At 50.5% G+C, this 18,358-nt stretch overlaps 6 protein-coding genes across 6 annotated transcripts; 2 read left to right on the top strand and 4 right to left on the bottom strand.

Annotated features, from left to right (window-relative positions):
• Positions 1–13: 13 nt before the first annotated feature.
• MYCFIDRAFT_146303 (uncharacterized protein) lies at positions 14–559 on the bottom strand (the record flags this gene model as incomplete). Its single annotated transcript, XM_007934007.1, has 1 exon — positions 14–559. The coding sequence occupies one exon, from the start codon at positions 557–559 to the stop codon at positions 14–16; it is 546 nt and encodes a 181-aa protein (XP_007932198.1).
• Positions 560–2,608: 2,049 nt separating this feature from the next.
• On the top strand, positions 2,609–3,978 carry MYCFIDRAFT_180011 (uncharacterized protein; the record flags this gene model as incomplete). The annotated part of the gene is made up of 7 exons (XM_007934006.1): positions 2,609–2,949; positions 2,984–3,013; positions 3,040–3,066; positions 3,134–3,141; positions 3,230–3,801; positions 3,836–3,932; positions 3,959–3,978. 7 exons carry the CDS (start codon positions 2,609–2,611, stop codon positions 3,976–3,978), a joined length of 1,095 nt encoding a protein of 364 aa, XP_007932197.1.
• A 534-nt stretch (positions 3,979–4,512) lies between these two features.
• Positions 4,513–8,921, bottom strand: MYCFIDRAFT_217084 (uncharacterized protein; the record flags this gene model as incomplete). The annotated part of the gene is made up of 2 exons (XM_007934005.1): positions 4,513–7,434; positions 7,605–8,921. The coding sequence occupies 2 exons, from the start codon at positions 8,919–8,921 to the stop codon at positions 5,152–5,154; spliced, it is 3,600 nt and encodes a 1,199-aa protein (XP_007932196.1). The 3' UTR covers positions 4,513–5,151.
• A 5,445-nt stretch (positions 8,922–14,366) lies between these two features.
• MYCFIDRAFT_180009 (uncharacterized protein) lies at positions 14,367–16,470 on the top strand (the record flags this gene model as incomplete). The annotated part of the gene is made up of 15 exons (XM_007934004.1): positions 14,367–14,397; positions 14,462–14,800; positions 14,861–14,909; positions 14,956–15,018; positions 15,049–15,071; positions 15,105–15,320; positions 15,350–15,390; positions 15,438–15,490; positions 15,546–15,588; positions 15,618–15,731; positions 15,752–15,960; positions 16,008–16,110; positions 16,138–16,182; positions 16,213–16,322; positions 16,377–16,470. The coding sequence occupies 15 exons, from the start codon at positions 14,367–14,369 to the stop codon at positions 16,468–16,470; spliced, it is 1,533 nt and encodes a 510-aa protein (XP_007932195.1).
• Positions 16,471–16,720: 250 nt separating this feature from the next.
• Positions 16,721–17,108, bottom strand: MYCFIDRAFT_180008 (uncharacterized protein; the record flags this gene model as incomplete). The annotated part of the gene is made up of 2 exons (XM_007934003.1): positions 16,721–16,988; positions 17,026–17,108. 2 exons carry the CDS (start codon positions 17,106–17,108, stop codon positions 16,721–16,723), a joined length of 351 nt encoding a protein of 116 aa, XP_007932194.1.
• A 284-nt stretch (positions 17,109–17,392) lies between these two features.
• MYCFIDRAFT_146315 (uncharacterized protein) lies at positions 17,393–18,024 on the bottom strand (the record flags this gene model as incomplete). Its single annotated transcript, XM_007934002.1, has 4 exons — positions 17,393–17,693; positions 17,756–17,848; positions 17,908–17,923; positions 17,988–18,024. 4 exons carry the CDS (start codon positions 18,022–18,024, stop codon positions 17,393–17,395), a joined length of 447 nt encoding a protein of 148 aa, XP_007932193.1.
• Between the last annotated feature and the right edge of the window lie 334 nt (positions 18,025–18,358).

Raw genomic sequence — 18,358 nt, 5'->3', positions numbered from 1 at the left:
CCTAGGAGTTTAGTCATGGATGTGTGTGAGAGAGACTAAATATGTGATAGAATTTCTTACCTGCACATCGACCACCTGGCACTGCTAGATTCGTTCCAGCCAGGGTATCGTAGACTTTTCCCCAGGTGTTCCCAGATCCGAGAGTCACATAGCTTCTGTCTTTCGCTATTGTGACTTCGTTGATTGAGCTGAGGTCAATGACGATGCCGTTTTCGATGCTGTTGGCTCCGGGGTGAGGCATGTGTCCGCCAGACTTGACGGCGAAAGGACAAATTCCTCTTCCGTTGTTATGTGGATGGAAGATTTTGATCGCGGTGGCGATGTCTCTTGCGTCGTTCGGCAGGAATATGCAAGTGGGTTCCAATCGAGCATTCTCGGTCCATCGATTGGTGTAGTGAATGTAACTCGAAGCATTGTTGGGCGAAATGACTTGGTTTGGGAAGGTACTGGAGAGCTGTCGGCAGCATTGTTGAACTTGACTGCTCAAGGAGTGGTGAGGCGGAGGCGATGCAGCGGTTGCTGCCACAAGCAGACCGACGGGCAGTTGTGATAGCAGCATCGTGTCGAAATCGCAGGACTGGCTACTGGAAATGTCCCTGAGGTGGACGTCATCATATATTCCAAGGCGAAGGACGTCGGGTTCAGAGCTGAGCACCTGCTGTGTAACGGTAAGAAGTAAGCATGCCTCTTGGCAGGAGCGCTGGCAATATTTGTAAGAGAAACGCCATGCGCCACCATGTCCACCATGATCAGCATTTTTCAAGTAATGCCTTGATCTCTTCTATCTGAACTGCTTCAACTTAGCCCACATCCAATTCGACATCTTCACAGAAGGCTGATCGAAGATTATGGTTCCCATCTGTGCAAGCGGGAGCATGACAGCAAGACTCGCCGCCAAAACGAACAGAACTGCCGGTTCATAACCCTTCGGTCCCATATCCAGGGAGAGATATTTACTCCATGCGCCCAAGGGGACAGCGTTGAACGGCCAGCCTGCATCTTCGCCTTGCATGAAACCGTGGTTGGTGAGAATTAGAAGGATCCGCGTCAGAGTGCTCGCAACGAGTGTGTGAGTGACGTACAGTGCGAAGGAGTGTCGGCCGAGATCTAATGAGAACTGTCAGTGTTGAAAGCATCGAATATGGAGGATATCATCGAAACTCACATTGCGCGATCCTCGTCTCGAAGATTGCTTTTGCCCATCTGATCTCCTTGATGCCGAGTATGGTGAGCCATGCACCCCAGAAGTAGCTGTGCATCACGAAGTTAGCTTCGAGAATAGCCTCGTGCTTACCTAGGTCAAGCGCAAAGGTCTTAACAAAAGTCGCGATACTGGATGCCAGGCCATTCAGCCCAATATTGACCCGGAATGATGTTGTACAAGAAGGCAGGCCATTTAGCGCAGACTTGGATCGCGTGTTCTGTGGTCGCTAGATCTGACTTCAGCATTGGCGTACTGCCAAAGATGAGGCCAAGAGCTGGGACTGAGTGCATCACAAGACCGCGCAAGAACCTTCTCTGGGCCAGGTACTCTGAGACTTTAGACCACGGCAATCGGATCTGGCCTTTCTCGCGTCAAGTGGAAATCAGATCCAGCTCACATGTAAGCATTCCAGCAAAGACGGCGGCGTACTGCGTACCTGTTCGAGAATGTCAGCGAGCGCAGCCGATGGTGAGCAGCAGTAAAATGTACTGACTTATCGTGCACACGACGAGATATAGTACCAACCCTAACGTTAGCAGGACTCGCCATTGAGTTCGCAGCTGGTGAATGGCGAAGAGCCAGACGAAGACAGCCATACTACCTCTCCACTCCACAACGATCGTCCATGTGATCAGCAAATACCTGGACGCGTAGACAGTATAAAAGTCCATAAGTTGAAGACAATCCAGGACCCAAAGCCAGAGCTCGCTGAAAATATTGCTAGCTGCTCCATTCCTGCCAGCACGTTTAGTATTCGCGTCTAATTTTGCAGGCGAGATAGCATGAACGCACCAATTCGGATCCATGCCGGTCATATGAAAGAAGGTCAAAAGCAAGAGCGTGCTCAGCATTGCCCGAATCAGCAAACGACAAGGCCTGCGAATTACAGCCGAATTCAAAGCTTCTACAAAATCGTCTTGTCGCCCTTCTTGTATTAAAGATACCAATCGTCGTGGGACAACGAAGCCTAGATGCATCAGGACTTCGCATTTCCTCCGCCAGCGAAGGCAAGATCAAATACCTGATATGACGAAGAACAGCTCCACAGCAAGTGAGCCGCCAGTAAAGAGCAGTCGAAGGACAGACCAGGTTCCCGGACCGATGGCAGTGGAATCATCAGACACATCGTCACACATGGCTAACCACCATACTGCCGGATGAATATGTTGTATCACCACGAGCAACGCAGCAACACCTCGGAGCCCATCCAGCCATGCCGTGTCGCTCGCGCGTCGTGATTTCGTCTGCTGATCATCGATTCGAAAAAGATCGGTAGCTGTACTGAGAAGATTTCTAGGTCTCGCCCAACTCAACACGTTGTGGAGGCTTCTGCGGAAAGCCCTGGCGCCGTTGTGTGTATCCATTGCGGCGAGTGCCTCTTGGCCGCTGTTGCGTTATCGAGGCATGGGGGATGTCAAGGATTCTGGTCTGTCAGTAGAAGTCGTCGTGGTGGAAGCCATCAGAGAGCGAAGAAGCTTTTTGAACTTAGTCTTGTATGCACTCGCCCAACCCCACCTCCCGATCGTTCCTGATGGGATCCATGGTCCATCAATGCTTTCCGCTATGTCTGGCCTCTCATGGGTCCTAGCAGCAACTCAAAATTTGTGCCTTGACCAAAGTCATGAAGATGTTTACAATGGCCGAAGGAGCCACCAATTCTTGAAAAATAGATATATTCAAAGTTGCATTTCGATCAAGACAGCAGTGATCATCGCTGCTGGCGGTTGCCAGGTGTTCGGTGCCGCGTGAAAGTCGACAACCTACCTCACACATAGACAGTGGCCGCAATGCCGCCCGATATGATGAGAAGTAATGCCTGCCTTGGACAACTCAAGACATGAAAATATGAAGAAGAAGAAGAAGTAGTAGTAGTAGTAGAAAGGGTTCGGCGCAAATTATGCTTATTATCTCACCATCCATGTCAAACAGCCGCCTACGTCACCTAGAATATCAACACGCTCACATGCAATACAACAACAATCTACCCTTGCTCCAACTCCCCTCCTCACACAACAATGCGGACAGCCCTCCGCAGCATCCCTAACAAGAGAACAACACCCCAACCACACCACCTCCACAAAACCCCATCACATCCTCAAACCCGACACCTCAGCACTTCTCCAAACCGCAATAACAACACCACCACCCACCCCGAACAAATCCAAGGCTACCCCGCCGACCCCCTCAACGCACCTCTTACCAAACCCAACTCCCGCCCTCCCGACACCAAAGCACCTCCAAGCTCCCGCTCCCAAACCCTCGCCCGCGCCCGCCTAGTCTTCGGCGACCGCGCCGCCGAAGCCGCCGAAAGAAAACACCAACGTGAATCCCGCTCGCAACTGATCTCCGGAATTCTGGTCCCGCCCAAACCCTCCGAACCAGACAACTGCTGCATGTCCGGGTGCGTGAATTGCGTGTGGGAAAGGTTTCGGGAGGAAGTGGAGGAGTATAGGATGAGGATGAGGGAGGCGAAGAGGAGACAGGAAGGGGGGGAGGGGGAGGTGGAGGAAGATGAAGGGTTGGAAGGGATACCGATTGGAATACGAGAGTTTATGAAAACGGAGAAGAGGTTAAAGGAGAGGAGAGGAGACAGGACGGTGTTGGAACTAGATACGGAATTGAGACCTGAAGCTTGGATTTCTTCTTCTTCTTCTTCTTCTTCTTCTAGGAGATGACGAGATTTGCATACACACTTTACATTATCTTTTCTCTTTCCTAGACGTCTCACGTACAAGGTGTCCTATACATTCATAGAGCCTGCCAAGGTCTGCTAATCGTGTTAACGGGTTTGCGGACGGACTTGCGCGAGATCTGCCTCTAACGAGTAGGTAGGAAAGAGACCCTATACTTACTAAAGAAACAAGAATTACTAGACTACTATAGTACAAAAACATAGTAGCAGCCCCGACCTTACTATCTCCGACTATATAATATAACTAAACTATACTTACTACCTATCTAAAAATCTAAATTTAGAAAATTATAGAAAAAGAACTTTATACCCCGTTACTAAAAGTAGTAGGCCCTAAGAATTAGCCGTAGGTAGCATTAATGCAAATAGAAAGCTCTAAAAACAAAGCGCTATTACGAAGAATAGTTATCTATCTAATACTATTACTAGTAGAAAACTAGATAAGTATATAAGCAGATATATATATATAGAATCCTTACTATAAAGATAAGTTAGGAATAAGAACTACCGAATTATCGTAATCGTATCGTATAAGGCCGGGATCTTTTAGAGATAAGGCTTATAAACTTCTTAGATAATTTCTTAGTAGAATAAATAACTTCGTATATACTTTTATAGCTTCTCTCTTTCTTATTCAATTCAATTCATTTCTTACACACTAAGCTAACTAACCGTAGTATCAGAAAACTAAAGAAAAAAAGAAGAAAAAAGCCGGCGCTGTCTGGTGGTATCGTGCGGACGCTAAATCGATCAAATGCCATTGCTATAGCCGTAGCCATCTTTTTGTCTCTCTTCTTCCAAACCACACAGAAAACACCATCCGTTCGCATATTCTGCAGGAGAGAAAGGAGACAAAACAGTTCTTGTTACAGCCGTCCTGTTCTCAGAGCGCCTGTGTGCCAGCCGAATCCCATATTCTTCGTGAGAGTTTTGAAAAAGAAGAACACAATCGTACTGCTACAGCCAGCTGGCTGAACGAGCAATGGTAATAAGTGTGTCCAGAGTTCTGGGTGCCCCGCCCCGCCTTGCCTTTTGCCGAACACTTCTTCCATTTTCCATCAAGCAGCGCCATCTTCTTCCGTGAAAATAAAATCAAAGCAGTCGTCCGTCCGCACCAAGTATTGTACATGAAATCGAATAGAATGAAACAGTCGCTGCGTGTCTCGCGCTCGAGCGCGATTATTCTAGAATTTCTTGTTTGTCGCTGATCGCTGATCGAAGCTTGCTGTTTTTGGAGGTTTCATTATGGGTCGTATCAGAACATGCCGACTTCACCAGCACCCATCGGGGCCGTGACGGCGCGCGTCGGTCCACGTCTTTCTGGAGATTCGGCTCGGTTGAAGCCATACTGTTCAAGAGCTGGCGACTCCTGCCGTGCAGGGATTCGCACTACATTGCTGGGCGGAAAGAGTCCTCGGTCGGAGCACGGCGACGACGTCTCATGGAGTAGATTCGGGTCAGACTGTGTGAGCATTGGAAGCTCAGTTTCCTTATCGCTTGCGTCTTTCGAGGTGACCAGGCCGAAGAGCTTCCGAGTGCCCCGACGTCTCGGGTTGATGGGAGGAATTGGCGGCGGTTGATCTATGCCATTCTTCAGGGAAGCGCCGGGAGGCAAGTCCACCGTGTCTACGTTCGAAGTCGACGAGATCAGGATAGGCTCGGAGATTTCAGATTTCGAAACCGTCTTCCTACGCAGTGTAACACTGGGTCGAGAGGAAGAAGGAATGATGGGAGAGTACTCCTCTGGTGAGAAGGTGGCTGGGCTGGCTGGAGCAGGAGTTCCGTTGCTAGACGTCGAAAGAGGAGGTGTTGGATTGGAGGTGTATGCATTTGCCACGGGAGCTGGACGACCAGGAGTGTATACATTTGGCTGCAGAGGAACAGCCTGCGGTCCATTCAGCGCAAGGCGGCTCATGTTCTGAGCAGCAAGACCCATCTTCTGGTCGAAATATGGTTGCATATTGGTTCGGCTACCGTTGCTGTCGCGGTCGGAAGGCAACATGGCCGGCGAAGCTTCTGGGGAAGGCTCGTGTGCCGTCGCGGAAGATCCATGACCCTCAATCATTGCCTTTTCCAAGTCATCCCGGTATGGCGAAGTGCGACTTCGAGATCGGTCTGTAGTTGTTGTGGAGTTGGAACGACTCCTGTTGCGGGCAGCTGTTAATGCCGGTGATCGGCTCGACGCCAATTGGCGCTCCTTTGGCAGCTCACCGATTTCAGTGTCGCGCGCCGACTCTCCAATCTCGTTCTTGAAGGCTGGGTGCTGGGAGACTGGCGGTGGCATTGCCGAGCGAGGAGAAGAGTTGCCGCGTGGCCGCGCCAGATCCAGACTGAATCCAGATCTCTCGTCTTTAGTCAAGCTGGTGACACTGGCATTGGAGTTGGCGCCTAAGCCTTTGGAACCTTTCGAGTGCTGATCGCGCATGGTGCCGAGCGATTCTCCACTAGACTTCGCACGCATGATACCAAAAGCCCTAAGAGGACCTGCTGCGCCCGGAACTGGGCTGGCTGCCCTCGGATTGTTCGTTTCCACGTAGCTCTTCAGATTTTCTCGAATGGCGTCTCGCCTCGCAGCCAAGTCTCGGGAGAAAGCCTCGCGGTCTTGCAGAGTTGCGTTGCTCGGATCTCGAGTGTGATGCTGCTTTTGAAGCTCGCGCTGCCAAGATGGGACACTACTTTGCACAGAAGGAACCTCGGACACTCGGTCGCTGGCGGCCCCTTCCTGAAACCCCGAGATTTCTGATCGACTCTCTGGTCGATCAACTGCACTGGATGCACCACTGTTGGATTCGTCCATATCCCACGGATTGGAAGCGGTGTAGTGTGTGGAAGCAGTGCAGTGTGAGCTTCGCATTGAAGCGTGCTGCGTATCCAGCGCAGATCCGGAATTCCATGGAGCATTAACCGCTTCTTCCTGCTGAGCGCCGATTCCGCTCTCAACGGGATATATCGAGGAGTTGTTGCTCTTCTGCCTGAGATGGTGGACCATTCCATTCAAAGCTTGCGATTGGGGTCCTAGGGTTGGAGAATCAAGTTCTCTGGGCACAAGGGCTCCAGCTTTAGCATCCACGTGTCGCAATGAGCGAGCGGACGCCTTTTGCCTCAGGTGTGACTTTGACTGCCCTTCATCTTCAAGGTCTTCGGCAAGGCTCGATTTCTCCTCTCTTAAAGCCGGGTGCTCAGACACTGAAGGCAGAGGCGTCGGCTGCCATTTCGATTGATAGCCACCGTATCCATACTCAGGCTGATTGAAGGACTTGGCGATTTCGCTGACTTCCTCTTCATCCTCATCTTCGCTGGCGCTGATGTTGCCGAAAAAAGTCCGATGAGTATCTGGAAGCGTCGATTTGTTTATTGAAGATGGCGGTGATTTGACCGGGAATTGATTCACAGCATTCTGAAATACCGTATATGCCTTACTAGGCTCGTGCATAGACTCAGCGTGGGATGTCGCACGAGCGGAGAGATCAGGAGATGTGTTGGGCTGATACTCGCTCTGGTCATCTTCGTACCGATTGGGACGCTGTTGAAACGCCGACTGTTGGGTGTGTGGTACTTTGTTCTTGACTGCTGCATTCGGTGCCGAACGCTGGAGTTGCTTTTGTCGTTCCAAGTACTGCTGCTCATCAAAGGCATGGGCGGGCTATTGAATGCGCCCATGGCTGTTGCTTTGCCTCGGTCGCCGGGCTCCAATGCCTGTGCCAATACATTAGATTCGTCATATTGACTCTCGATTGGTGATTGCGGTCCGCTAGGGACCGGGCTGGGGGAAGCAGAGTTCGCATGCCTGACAGGGCCAGCTGAGTTCAATTGCGGCGGGAGAGGCGACGAGAGCGGCGGTGATTGGCCACGCAAAGCGTAAACCGGCTGATGAACGCGATCCTGGAGATTACCAGCACTCTTAGTGCTCTGCAAAAACGGTGGAGTCTTTTTCCCTGACATGGCATGCTGGCGTTGGATGGAGTTTAGTCGAGTGATGGCTGAGGATTGCTGCTCTTGTATGTGCTGATCGAGACCCTGCTCGTACAGCCTCCGGGCCTTCATATTCGACCTGTCCATCACGGATGAGGCCGCGGGAGCCGGGGTCATGACAGTCGCGGGGGCATAGGCAGGTGAGGGCGCTGCACTTGATAGTGCGGGCTGTGATGTGATCGATGTTGCTGCAGTGGACGAACGCGCAATGGAGTGTGCGTCTGAGGATGTTGTGGAGCGCTTCCTGTCAAACGACGATAATGACGGCGAATGCGACAGATCCTTTGCGGAATCGTTCAGCAGGGAGCGCTGTCCATCATCATCCTGGTCGTCAGGCTCGCCCTTGTCAAGGCCAAAGTCGAAGCCTTGGCTGTCGTTGGAAGGTCGTGCGAAATGACTCTCGTCCTCCTCTCGCTCTTTCTGCCTGTACTTTTGGAAAGCCGAATATCCGATATCATCATCATAGACAAGCTTTCCCAGACTCTTGGTGGAGGCCGCGCCGCTGGTCGGAATTTTGTAGATCTTCTGACGGCCGCCGAAAAGTACGTTGCCCTCGCCCGGCCGAGATCGACTCATGATGCCGCCACCGAGCGCTTCGGCATCACTTCCGTAGCCGTCTTCCGATAGATATGAGTGTTCTCGATGTTCGTGGGTCAAGGGCGGGCGCAATGAGGCATGAAGTGATGAAATTTCGGCGATGTCGGCGAGTCCTGACGATGGGAAGCCAAAGTCTGCCAAACGTGACTTCCTCCTAGGTTGTAACACGCTGTCGTCCGAGGCCTTTCCAAGTAGCGATTTCGGGTCGTCCTGCTCCCTGAGCATGCTGAATCGTGTTGACAGACTGGGCATGATCAGACTGGTTCTGAAGTCGTCGGTCGATGGCAGAGCAGCGGAGAGATCCAGCTGCGGGCGCACCTCAGGCGCCTTCTTGGATTTCTTCCATCTGCTGGTTGATGCCTTTTTGAGGGCCGGTGACAGTGGTTGTGCGGGTGAAGGGAGGGCCTCATCGCTGGCGTTTTGGCCGTCGGGCCTCTTCTTTAGGAATTTGTTCATGGCGAGGCTGAAAGGGTCAGTACAGGTTGATGGTGACAAGTGCAAGGGTGGCATCATGCACGATGAGATGCAGCTGCAATGTGCTGGGGATGAGAGATTATTACGTACAAAACGAGTGTGGGTTGTGGGTGGAGGTGGGTTCGAGGTCGAGGTCGTGGGTCTTAAGATGGCGGATTCGCAGGTGCGACCTCGCGCGCACGCAGCGAACCTCACTTGCTGCAGTGGTTTGCAGCGAGCGCTGGGGCTGCGACTTGTTCAGAGGGAGCAAAAGCTGTTCCGAACAGGTGAGCAGGCCGGCTCTTGCTCCCACGATGCAGGGCGGAGGATGGGCGTGTGTCGGAATTCCTCGTATGCGTAGTGTCGCCGTCTTCCAAATGTTCTGCGCTGGAGCATTGCCAACAGGCTGCGGTACGAGGGATCGTGGTTCCGGTGGTACTCGAGGGCGACGGCGAGGCTCTGGTTGGTGCAGGCTGCAGCAGCTGCAGTGTTGATGGTGCGCGAGCTGCAGGTGCCCTTCAGATGCAGCGATTGGCTTCGCTTCGCTTGGGGCGGAGGCGGAGGCGTGGGCGTGGGCGTGGGCGTAGGAATGCGAACACAAACAGCGCGAAACGATGCAGCGCGAGGCCCGGGGAATTCAGTGCACTTCCTGCAAGCTTCGAGCTTCGTCGCTTCGTGTCGAGTGGATGGTCAATGATGGCGACGGCGACGGCGATGGCGATGGCGACGGCGATGGAGAGGGCGTGTGGGCGAGCGAGTGCTTTCCTTGGGACAGACGCGCTGCGCAGTGCGCGTGTGCAGTGGCCGGTCTGCCGCTGCCGCTGCCGTTGCCAAACGTCCAGTCCAAGCAGTGGTGCCCGTCTTTGGTGATGAGGACTAACGTTAGGCCGCGGGCGACGGCTCTACCAACCTTTCTCGTGGTAGAATCCAGACTCCGGTCGTGCTTCCCTGTCCAATTTCCAACCGTACGCGACTCTTTCGCGTTACGTCAATCCGCGCAGCTCGTCGTGGGTATTCTACGTGGTACAGCGGTGGCGGCGTTGCGATTATACATGAATTAAGAGGGTGGAGGAGAGAAATTCTGTGCAGCGCTCACATTTGTTCGGTCGGCGCCTGTAACTACTGTAACCCACACGCCAGCCTAAGAGCGCCCGTCGTCGCCCTGGCACTGCGCAATTGTGTTTCACCTAAAGGACAAGACGACCCACAAATTCCAGGGGTTGTGCCTCGTTGTAGCGAGCACATGCAAGGTACCGCCATTACACTTTCCGCCAGCGCAATCTTATCGCGCTCTGCCTTTCTCCCACGACAGGCCTCTAACTCTATAGGACTCGCGTTTATTCATGCCTAGCCTACCCATCACCACAATAATACCTGCTGCCCGGTGTGCCCATCCTGCTCCGACCTTCTCCTCTGCGAGATGCGTTTGCCACTTCTCGTCGCCCTCTGGCGCCGCTCTCGTCCCTTGTGAATGGAGTGCCTCGCCAGCCCACCCCATTTCGTCAGGGGCCGGCTTCTGTGACGCTGTTCCGCTGTTCCACATGCTGCAGGCGACATGTAAGCCTGGGCACATCCTGGACCTCTCCGGCAGCAGAGCTCCGCTGCATGGCCGTTGCCGACCGGAGGCGAATCAACACTCGCATCTGGCACCGGCAGACAGCCGCCTTTTCCACGGCCGCTAACAGAGAGCCGGCTCGGGGGCCCGGTGCCTGCAAATGATCGTCGCAGCATTCATTGTTTACGGCATCGTCATTATTGGCAAAGCGGTCGGCCAAAACTTCAGTGATAATTACTGTACGCACCAGAGAAGCGCGCCGCGCCTGCTCACACATCACAAACTCGCCTTGCTGCGAAAATGCACGACTGCAGCTCGAGCTCCATGTGACGTGACAGGCTTGTGGAGACTTTGCACGCGCTGCCCTGGCTGCCCTGGCGGCTACTCCGTCTTCTCGTGCGTTTCACGCCTACGCACGAGGTGCCTGACCTGCAAGATCGAGCACCTCACTTCGATGCTTCACCCCTGACATTCATCCTAGCAATGCCAGAAGAGGTAGATGTGACAGAGCACTGTCTCGACCAAATCGTACAAGAACGAAATGTTTAACAGCGCGGCGGGCATGAGGGGCATGACTATTCGTAGATCGCATCCTACTATTCGTAGATCGCCGGACCTAGAGCCGGCTCCGGTCTCGGTGAGACTATATTATTAGTAATCTACACTGTAGAATATCGCAATGAAGACCTTTAACGCTCTTGTTAGCTGCTAAGTAGAATTATAACGTAGGAAAGAGGAATTAGGTAAATAATAGATATAGAATTAGACAATATAGCTAATCCTAACTGCCCTAGGCATACTGCCTACCTAGCAAATAGGGTTCTACGACCCTCGCATTAACGTATAGCTCCTACTATACAATCTCGGTATAGGCTAGCATTACTACTAGCGCTATAGGTACTAGCGGAGTTCTTAGAGAGGGCGGAGGTCCTTCCTAAGTAGGTAAATAAGTAGATATAGGGTTTCTATCGCATTGCCTATGCTTATAACAGCTCGAATAGTAGTCTACGTTATCCTTAACGCACTTACACCTCCTATAGGCCGTTTTGTATATACAACCCTTGCGTAAACGTTCTCGTAGTAGTACTAGCGGTAGAATAGGCCTTCTAGGCTTAGCCTATCTTATCGCTTCTTGCTAGTTAATAGCTTCTTTAGCGGCTTGTTTAATAAGCTTAGGTCTAGTAGCCTTACGCCGAGTCGTACGCGTAAGCCGCTTGTTAATCCGCTTAAGTAGCTCTAAGGTGCGGTAAGTCGTTATCTTATTGCTATTATAATTACTTCTTAGTACCCGCTAGTGCTTATTAAACATAACAACCTATAGAATGCTAGCTAGTAACTCGATAAGAGGCAATAAGCGGTATAGATAGTTAATGCCGAAGACTCTACGGAAGTAGAGGGTGTAGTCGATAGGAATATAATCCTCGCTCTTCCGCTTCTTAATCTCGGCCTTAGTAAGGGCCCTTCGCTCTACTACCTTCCGTAGAGCGAAGGTGCTAATATAGCTAATAACGTTAGCGTAGAAGGGGTCGTTAAGGAACACCGTTACGGGTATAGCTATCTCTTGTCTAATCTTCTCGTAGTACCTATCTACCTAATGCTAGAAATATAGTATTATACGGTTAATAAAGCTATAGACGTCGTTTCTATAGGTAGTTAACTATGCCTTAATGCTAGTATAGCAACCTTCTATAGGGGAGGTTATAGTATTACTAAAGTGCCGAGTTCTATCGACCTAGTATTTAACGCACTTATCCTTATAAGGCTACTAGGTGCTAGACACGTATTGAACGAGAGCTTGCTACCCTTTATCGTATAAATAGTCGCGCTCTAGTTCACCCGTAACCTTGCCGTCCTTTAGTGCCTTATAGTAGTATAGAAAGGACTCGTAGGTACTCGAATTGATAGCCTTATCGAATAGGTCTACGAAGTCTTATATAGCAACGCTTAACGGTCGTCTTCGAGTGACTAGATTAGGCTTACTAGAGCTAAGGTAAGACCTAGCATTAGCCTTAACTGCACGTCTAATATGCTAGCGGTATAGTTGAGTCGGCATTGCTAGCTACTTCTTTAACAATGCCTTTATAAGAGCCTAGTCCTTGTCGTAAATAAGAAGCCTTAGTTCCTTATAGCCGTAGTCGTTAAGCATAGATTGCAGGCACTTAACGGCTATCTTATACTAATCTGTATCTTGTTTAGGCATAAACATAAAGGCTAAAGGGAAGGTCTAGTTAAACTAATTAAGTATAGCGATTACAAGTAGTAGTATACTATACTCGTTAGTCTTATAGGTGCAGTCTATAATAATAACATCCGGACAGTCCTTATAGACCTGAATTATAGCAGGGTATGCAAAGAATAGCTACTTAAGGCGCTATTTACTAAAAGGGCCCGTTGTAAGGTCCTTCTATACGAAGTAGGATTAACCGAGGAGGTCTTTAATCGTCTTGTCTACTACGCTTTTGCCTTCAAGTCGCAGTTTCTTAGCCTTTTGCTAGGCATTTAAGATGTTACGAGAAGTCGCTAGAACGACGAGCGACCTCGTACCTCTAGTTGCATTTCCGGTGCCCTAGAAACGGGCCTTAATAGTCGCCTTAATCTATCGATTAGAGATGCTAGTAGACCGCAGTTGTAATATCGCCTCTACAATCTTAGTAGTACGCGCTCTACGGCGAAGAGTCGATAGTGCTATTAGCCTAACCGCTAGATAGTTATAGTTGCTTCTATTATATATAACAGTCCAGTTATAGGAGTCCGGGTTGTCTCGTTCCTCGGCTATAATCGTAACGGACTAAGGGCAATCGTATAGGTTTAAGTAACCTTCTCGTGTCTTTGCTAATAGATTAAGAAGCCGTCGCTCTTCTCGTTTCTTCTATAGGTGCTTCCGCTATATAGGTATCGAGTATCTAGAATAGCGACGTTAGTATAAATACCGTATATTATTAAGCGTCTTGTAACTAGTCCGCTTCGTAGAAAAGCCCTTCTTAACCTCGAAGGTTGTTATATATTCTTTAGCGCCTTCTATATTGTTAAATACCTAGTTTTCGGGGTTCTCGATAAGGGTAAATGAACCTGCTTAATACTCGTCCGGCTCGGACTCGCTCTAGTCGCTATAATAGTCGTTATTGCTAAATTCGTAGCCTCGAGAAGGAGGGCGTTGTTCTTGCTGTTCTTGCTAACTAACCCCGCTAGTAGCACCTTCGCCGTTGTTACTACTACTACTACTATAACTAACTTCTTTACTATTATTACTGCTTAGCGGCACTAACGGCGGCGGCAACCTCTTACTATAGATAGCGCATAGTGTAAAACGGATAGCGGTATAGCCTACTATATACTACGCTAGCAAATCGTCGAGGAACGGTAGTATTAGGTTTAGTATCTTAAACGTATTATCTAGCTTACTAGACAACTAGGTATCGAGACTATCGTATCTAGCCTTATATTCGTACCTAATACAGCGCTAGCACTAATTCTGCTCGCTATAAGCTATATCTTCCTAGAAATCTAGAAGAAACTGCTTTAAATACTAGCGATCTATACTATTCTAGTATTAGTAGCCTACCCTATCCTCCGGTCTATATACGAGCTCTACCTATAATTTAAGGCCTCCGAGGTTATCTAGATTCGGCTCTCGTACCTGCCGCGGCCGCTTACTACGCATCTCTTAAAGCTAGCGCTTTCTTAGATTATAAGGAGATAGCGGCAACTCGGCCTCTAGCTATGCCTATAACTAAGCGGAAGGGCTTAATATAGTAGATAGCGGCGGAATAGCTAGATAGTAAGGTAGATAGTAGTAGAACAGCGACGGTAAGGTAGATAGCGGTAGAATAGCGACGGTAAGGTAGATAGCGGTAGAATAGCGACGGTAAGGTGGTTTCCCTAGTTTGGAGGAGATGACTAACAAATTTGCCTTAGGCCTCCTCCGTTATCGGGAACCGATCTACATATAACTGGATGCGATCTACGAATAGTCATGCCCGGGCATGAGGCGACCGTTCACAGAGATCTGGGATCCCTAAATCTTACCAAAGTACTGGAGCACAATCGATGACACCGTTTAGGCATCTTGCATCTCGTGCAGGCCCAGATGACCCGACTTGGCAGCTGCCACCATCACAACAGCACATTTCCTTCATGCGCCGAGCCATCGAGAATGCCATCTGCTGCCACTGCCTTTCTGATCCTGGAGCCATCTCCATTCATGCCGCCAGAGCCCCACAAACAAGTCCCGATAATGAATCTCTCGAGTTCCCGACCACGATGGCTGGAGTCTCAGGACCTCACTCCGCTCTCCTCAGAATACGCGACCTACGAGAGGGTGGACGGCGTGCTCTCGTAATATTAACAATAAGATGTTAACGTCCATGCTTCTTCGTGTCTTCGTAAGCGTGCGGTAGTCGCGTTTGTCTACCGAAGTCTGTGGACGGCCCGCCTGGGTGGGTAAGGCGCGGCGCTGATGTTGATGATCGGCAACCGCTTGAGTTGGGATCAGGAGCTTCGGTCTGACAAACGGCCACCAACTCCATCCTTCGTGAAAATCATCTTGTCTTGTGACTTGCACTTTTCGGTGTTGAGTGCGCAAGCGAGCCATTGCTGCTGTGAAACTCCTATATAGAGCATGCTACCTCCAGTATGTAGAGTCCACGCTGCTGACCACCGGCACTACAGCACAGCCTCGAGAAATTCTTGGAGCCCGTTTTGCGCCTTAGAATACAGAACGATCAACGACCTTGACACTCTGGGACGGGGCAGCACTAGAATAGACCTTCCCGTGCCGCGTTATCACACGAATCGAATCGCGAGGCTGTGCGGAGATCGCTCGTGCTCGGCAGACAGAAGAGATTCTAGTCATTTCGTTCCCGAGAATCATAAAAAGCAGATGAACTGCTGGTCATATCATATGCCCGGCCGAAACTGGTCCTTGCGATGGAGACAAATCCACACAATAAGATTACACATCACAGCTGATGATGAATAATCGCAACTATCCAAGACAACTTGCTCGTGATTCTCAGATGTTTGATTGCGCCCCCAAACGCTTCTAGACCGTTGTGCATCTCATCATCATGCAGGCGCGCAAAATATCTGATGAACCCTGCCCTGGTCGTTTGCGATGTTGCCTGGCAACACAGATCGATTTGTAGAACCTGAGACACCGCACATATGCTCCGAGAATAATCCTTGCAGCGGGCGTGGCGTGGGAACTTTCCTCATTGCGACTGCGACGATTCACGAAACGCAGCACACGAGCAGGGTTGGTGCTTGTTGCCTCGTTCAGCTTATCGATGGATGCGAACCACTGCCGCGGTCTACATCCATCTTCTTGGACACGAGACGGACGCAAGCTTTCATAAATTCCGTCAACACCATAGTAATTCTCTGGTCCTATGCAGATCCAACTAACATAACAGCACTCACATGCAGCAGCGGCACGCGAATGCACCTAGATCCACCGAGGCTGACTGAATCAGTGCCCACGCAACGCTTGTCACGTAGCGTAGCCGAAGGATTGCCTTTTGACAGCCTCACGTGAGTCGTGAGCCCGAACGACCGCCCAAGATGATTGAAATTCTTCTCCCGTCTTCCTCAGCGACATCCGCGTCGAACCATTCACGAGCACTGGCCCGGACACTCTCCGTGCTTCGGACATGAGGAATCTGACAGCTGTATTCTAACCCGTGCGCCATTATTGACATCTTGAGTGTCCCCGTGCAGACGACAATGGAATGTATTTCGAAGTACCGACGCTCAAGATTCTCCACGGTCAGTCAAGAGGCCGGGAAATCGCTGCTGTTCGTCAGAGATTTGGTAGCAGTAGTCGGGCAAGCGTATTTACAGTACATGCTCCGGTGTACATCGACTTGCAGAACGATTGATGATTGATTTCACTTCACAACCTAGAGCTCCTCACCCACCGTACACTGCCTAGACCTCACTACGAAACCATCGAACTTTCACTTCACCTCATCATCATCTCCCCCCCCCCCCTCTTATTAAGACTTTCAACGCCTTTTTAGCACTACGTACTATAACCTAAAAATTCTACGAAAAAAAAACTAAGGCCCGAATACTCTTCGAAATCTCGCTTCTCCGCGAGTAGGCGCCTAATTACGATAATCTCTACTATAGTACGGATATAGCGACTTAGAGGGTTTGCTACCTACCTACTTTATCTTAATAAGGTAAGTGTAATCGCTTTCTAGAATGATTGTGGTGGCGAGGGTGGTGTCGTCTTCTTCTGGGTGCACTACTTGATTGAATTCGCGGTTCGTTCGTTCGGTATGAAGTGGTGAGGTTGAAGAGCGGAAAAAATGGATTCGCTGTGAGCTGTAAGTGTTGGGGTTGGTCTTTCATGTGACATGAAAGTGAAATCCCTCAATTTTCGGGAATCATCGGGATAGCTGATCGCACATTCTGAAAGATTGATTTCTGGCTGGCTGGCTGGCATCATTGTCACACGAGAGATCAGTCCCAAGGACAGCTTACTGAAATTCGAGACCGGCACATTTTGTTCTCTCATTACATCCATGTCATGCTCCGAACGTCATCTACCCATAATACAAATACACAACAGTTTTTTCGTGAACCCGCGCCTCGCTCACCCTCACCCACCCTTTCTCCGCGTGATTGAGCATAGCCACTTCTTTAGCTTATTCCGTTTAGATGAAGATTCTTTCCGGCCGAGGGCGTACTATGCTTCCCTAGCCGCTTGTGTGGACATGTCTTGAAATCCCTGCGTCCCGTCTTCGTAGCGTGGTAAGCCAGCCAAAGGCTTGCCATCGGGAGCCATGCCAGGCGCTGGCGTACTACCACCAGGCGGGACTTCGTGCATGGGCTTATGATCGGCGCAGGTCTCAGAAGGAACGAGTGCCCCCGGATCCACGTCGTCCTTGTAGCATACATTATGGTACCCGCCCTCCTAGACAATCATCTGTGCAACACCCTGTCCACCGAGAGTTTTGCTCGATTGGAACTCTTGTCCCTTGACTGCAGCGAGCGCATAGCATAATGCGGCCAGTAGTAGCACCACTGCCGCGGCTATCAGACTCGTCACTTTCGCGATGATGCTCAGCCATTGTATGACGCTCATGATTCCGTAGATGGCGGCGCGCATGTAGTTCGTCTCGAATCGTCGTATGAATTGGTCGAATTTGGGCGAGGTTGGGCAGATTCGGAGGAGGAAGGGGACTTCGATGAAGATGATGATGAATGAACAGACACTGGTAGAGAGAGGTAAGTCATGGCAGCCTGCAAGAGGGAAGTGAGGGAAGGAATGGCTTACAGACATATCACACTGAATACAATGACCCAGTGAAAGTTGAAGATGTTGGCGATTCCTAGGGCAAAGCATAGCACTACGCAGACTATGCCGGCCCTGAAGTTTTGTGTCAACATGTGGTCGCAAGTTTATTGGCAATTCTGAATGTCGCATACCATTGGCCGTATATACCTGAGTAAGTCTATTGTTAGCACGGAGAAGTGTGCGCTGCTGCTTGTTTATGCCCAGAACTTACTGAAGTTTCTCGATCTGAACTCCTCCGCGAGAGTCATGTTGTCGGTATGGTATGAGAACTCAATGCCTTGGATATGTGAAATGGCTGGATCGGCTGGTGATGGCTCAGCTCTGTTGTTGACAACCAACAGCTGTTTCAGAGAGTGGCTGACAATTGGGTTTGGCGAGGTGTGGAGGTCTTATAGTCGGAGTCCGAGATGCGTATGTCGGTCGACTGACTGTGGCGGGAGGATGATGGATGGATGGCTGTGTTCGTATGTTGTGCTCTGTGGAAAGCAAGTGCCTAGAATGCGCGTGCGCTTGCGACGACTATCGAAGCGCTGCTGCTGCTGTTGCGACGACCGACCGACCCAGCTGGCCTTTCCCAATTGA

This window comes from Pseudocercospora fijiensis (genome assembly GCF_000340215.1).
Source record: "Pseudocercospora fijiensis CIRAD86 unplaced genomic scaffold MYCFIscaffold_12, whole genome shotgun sequence".
Taxonomy (NCBI): Eukaryota; Fungi; Ascomycota; class Dothideomycetes; order Mycosphaerellales; family Mycosphaerellaceae; genus Pseudocercospora; species Pseudocercospora fijiensis.
Note: the sequence above shows the minus strand (reverse complement) of the source record. Positions and strands in the feature narration are given on the sequence as shown.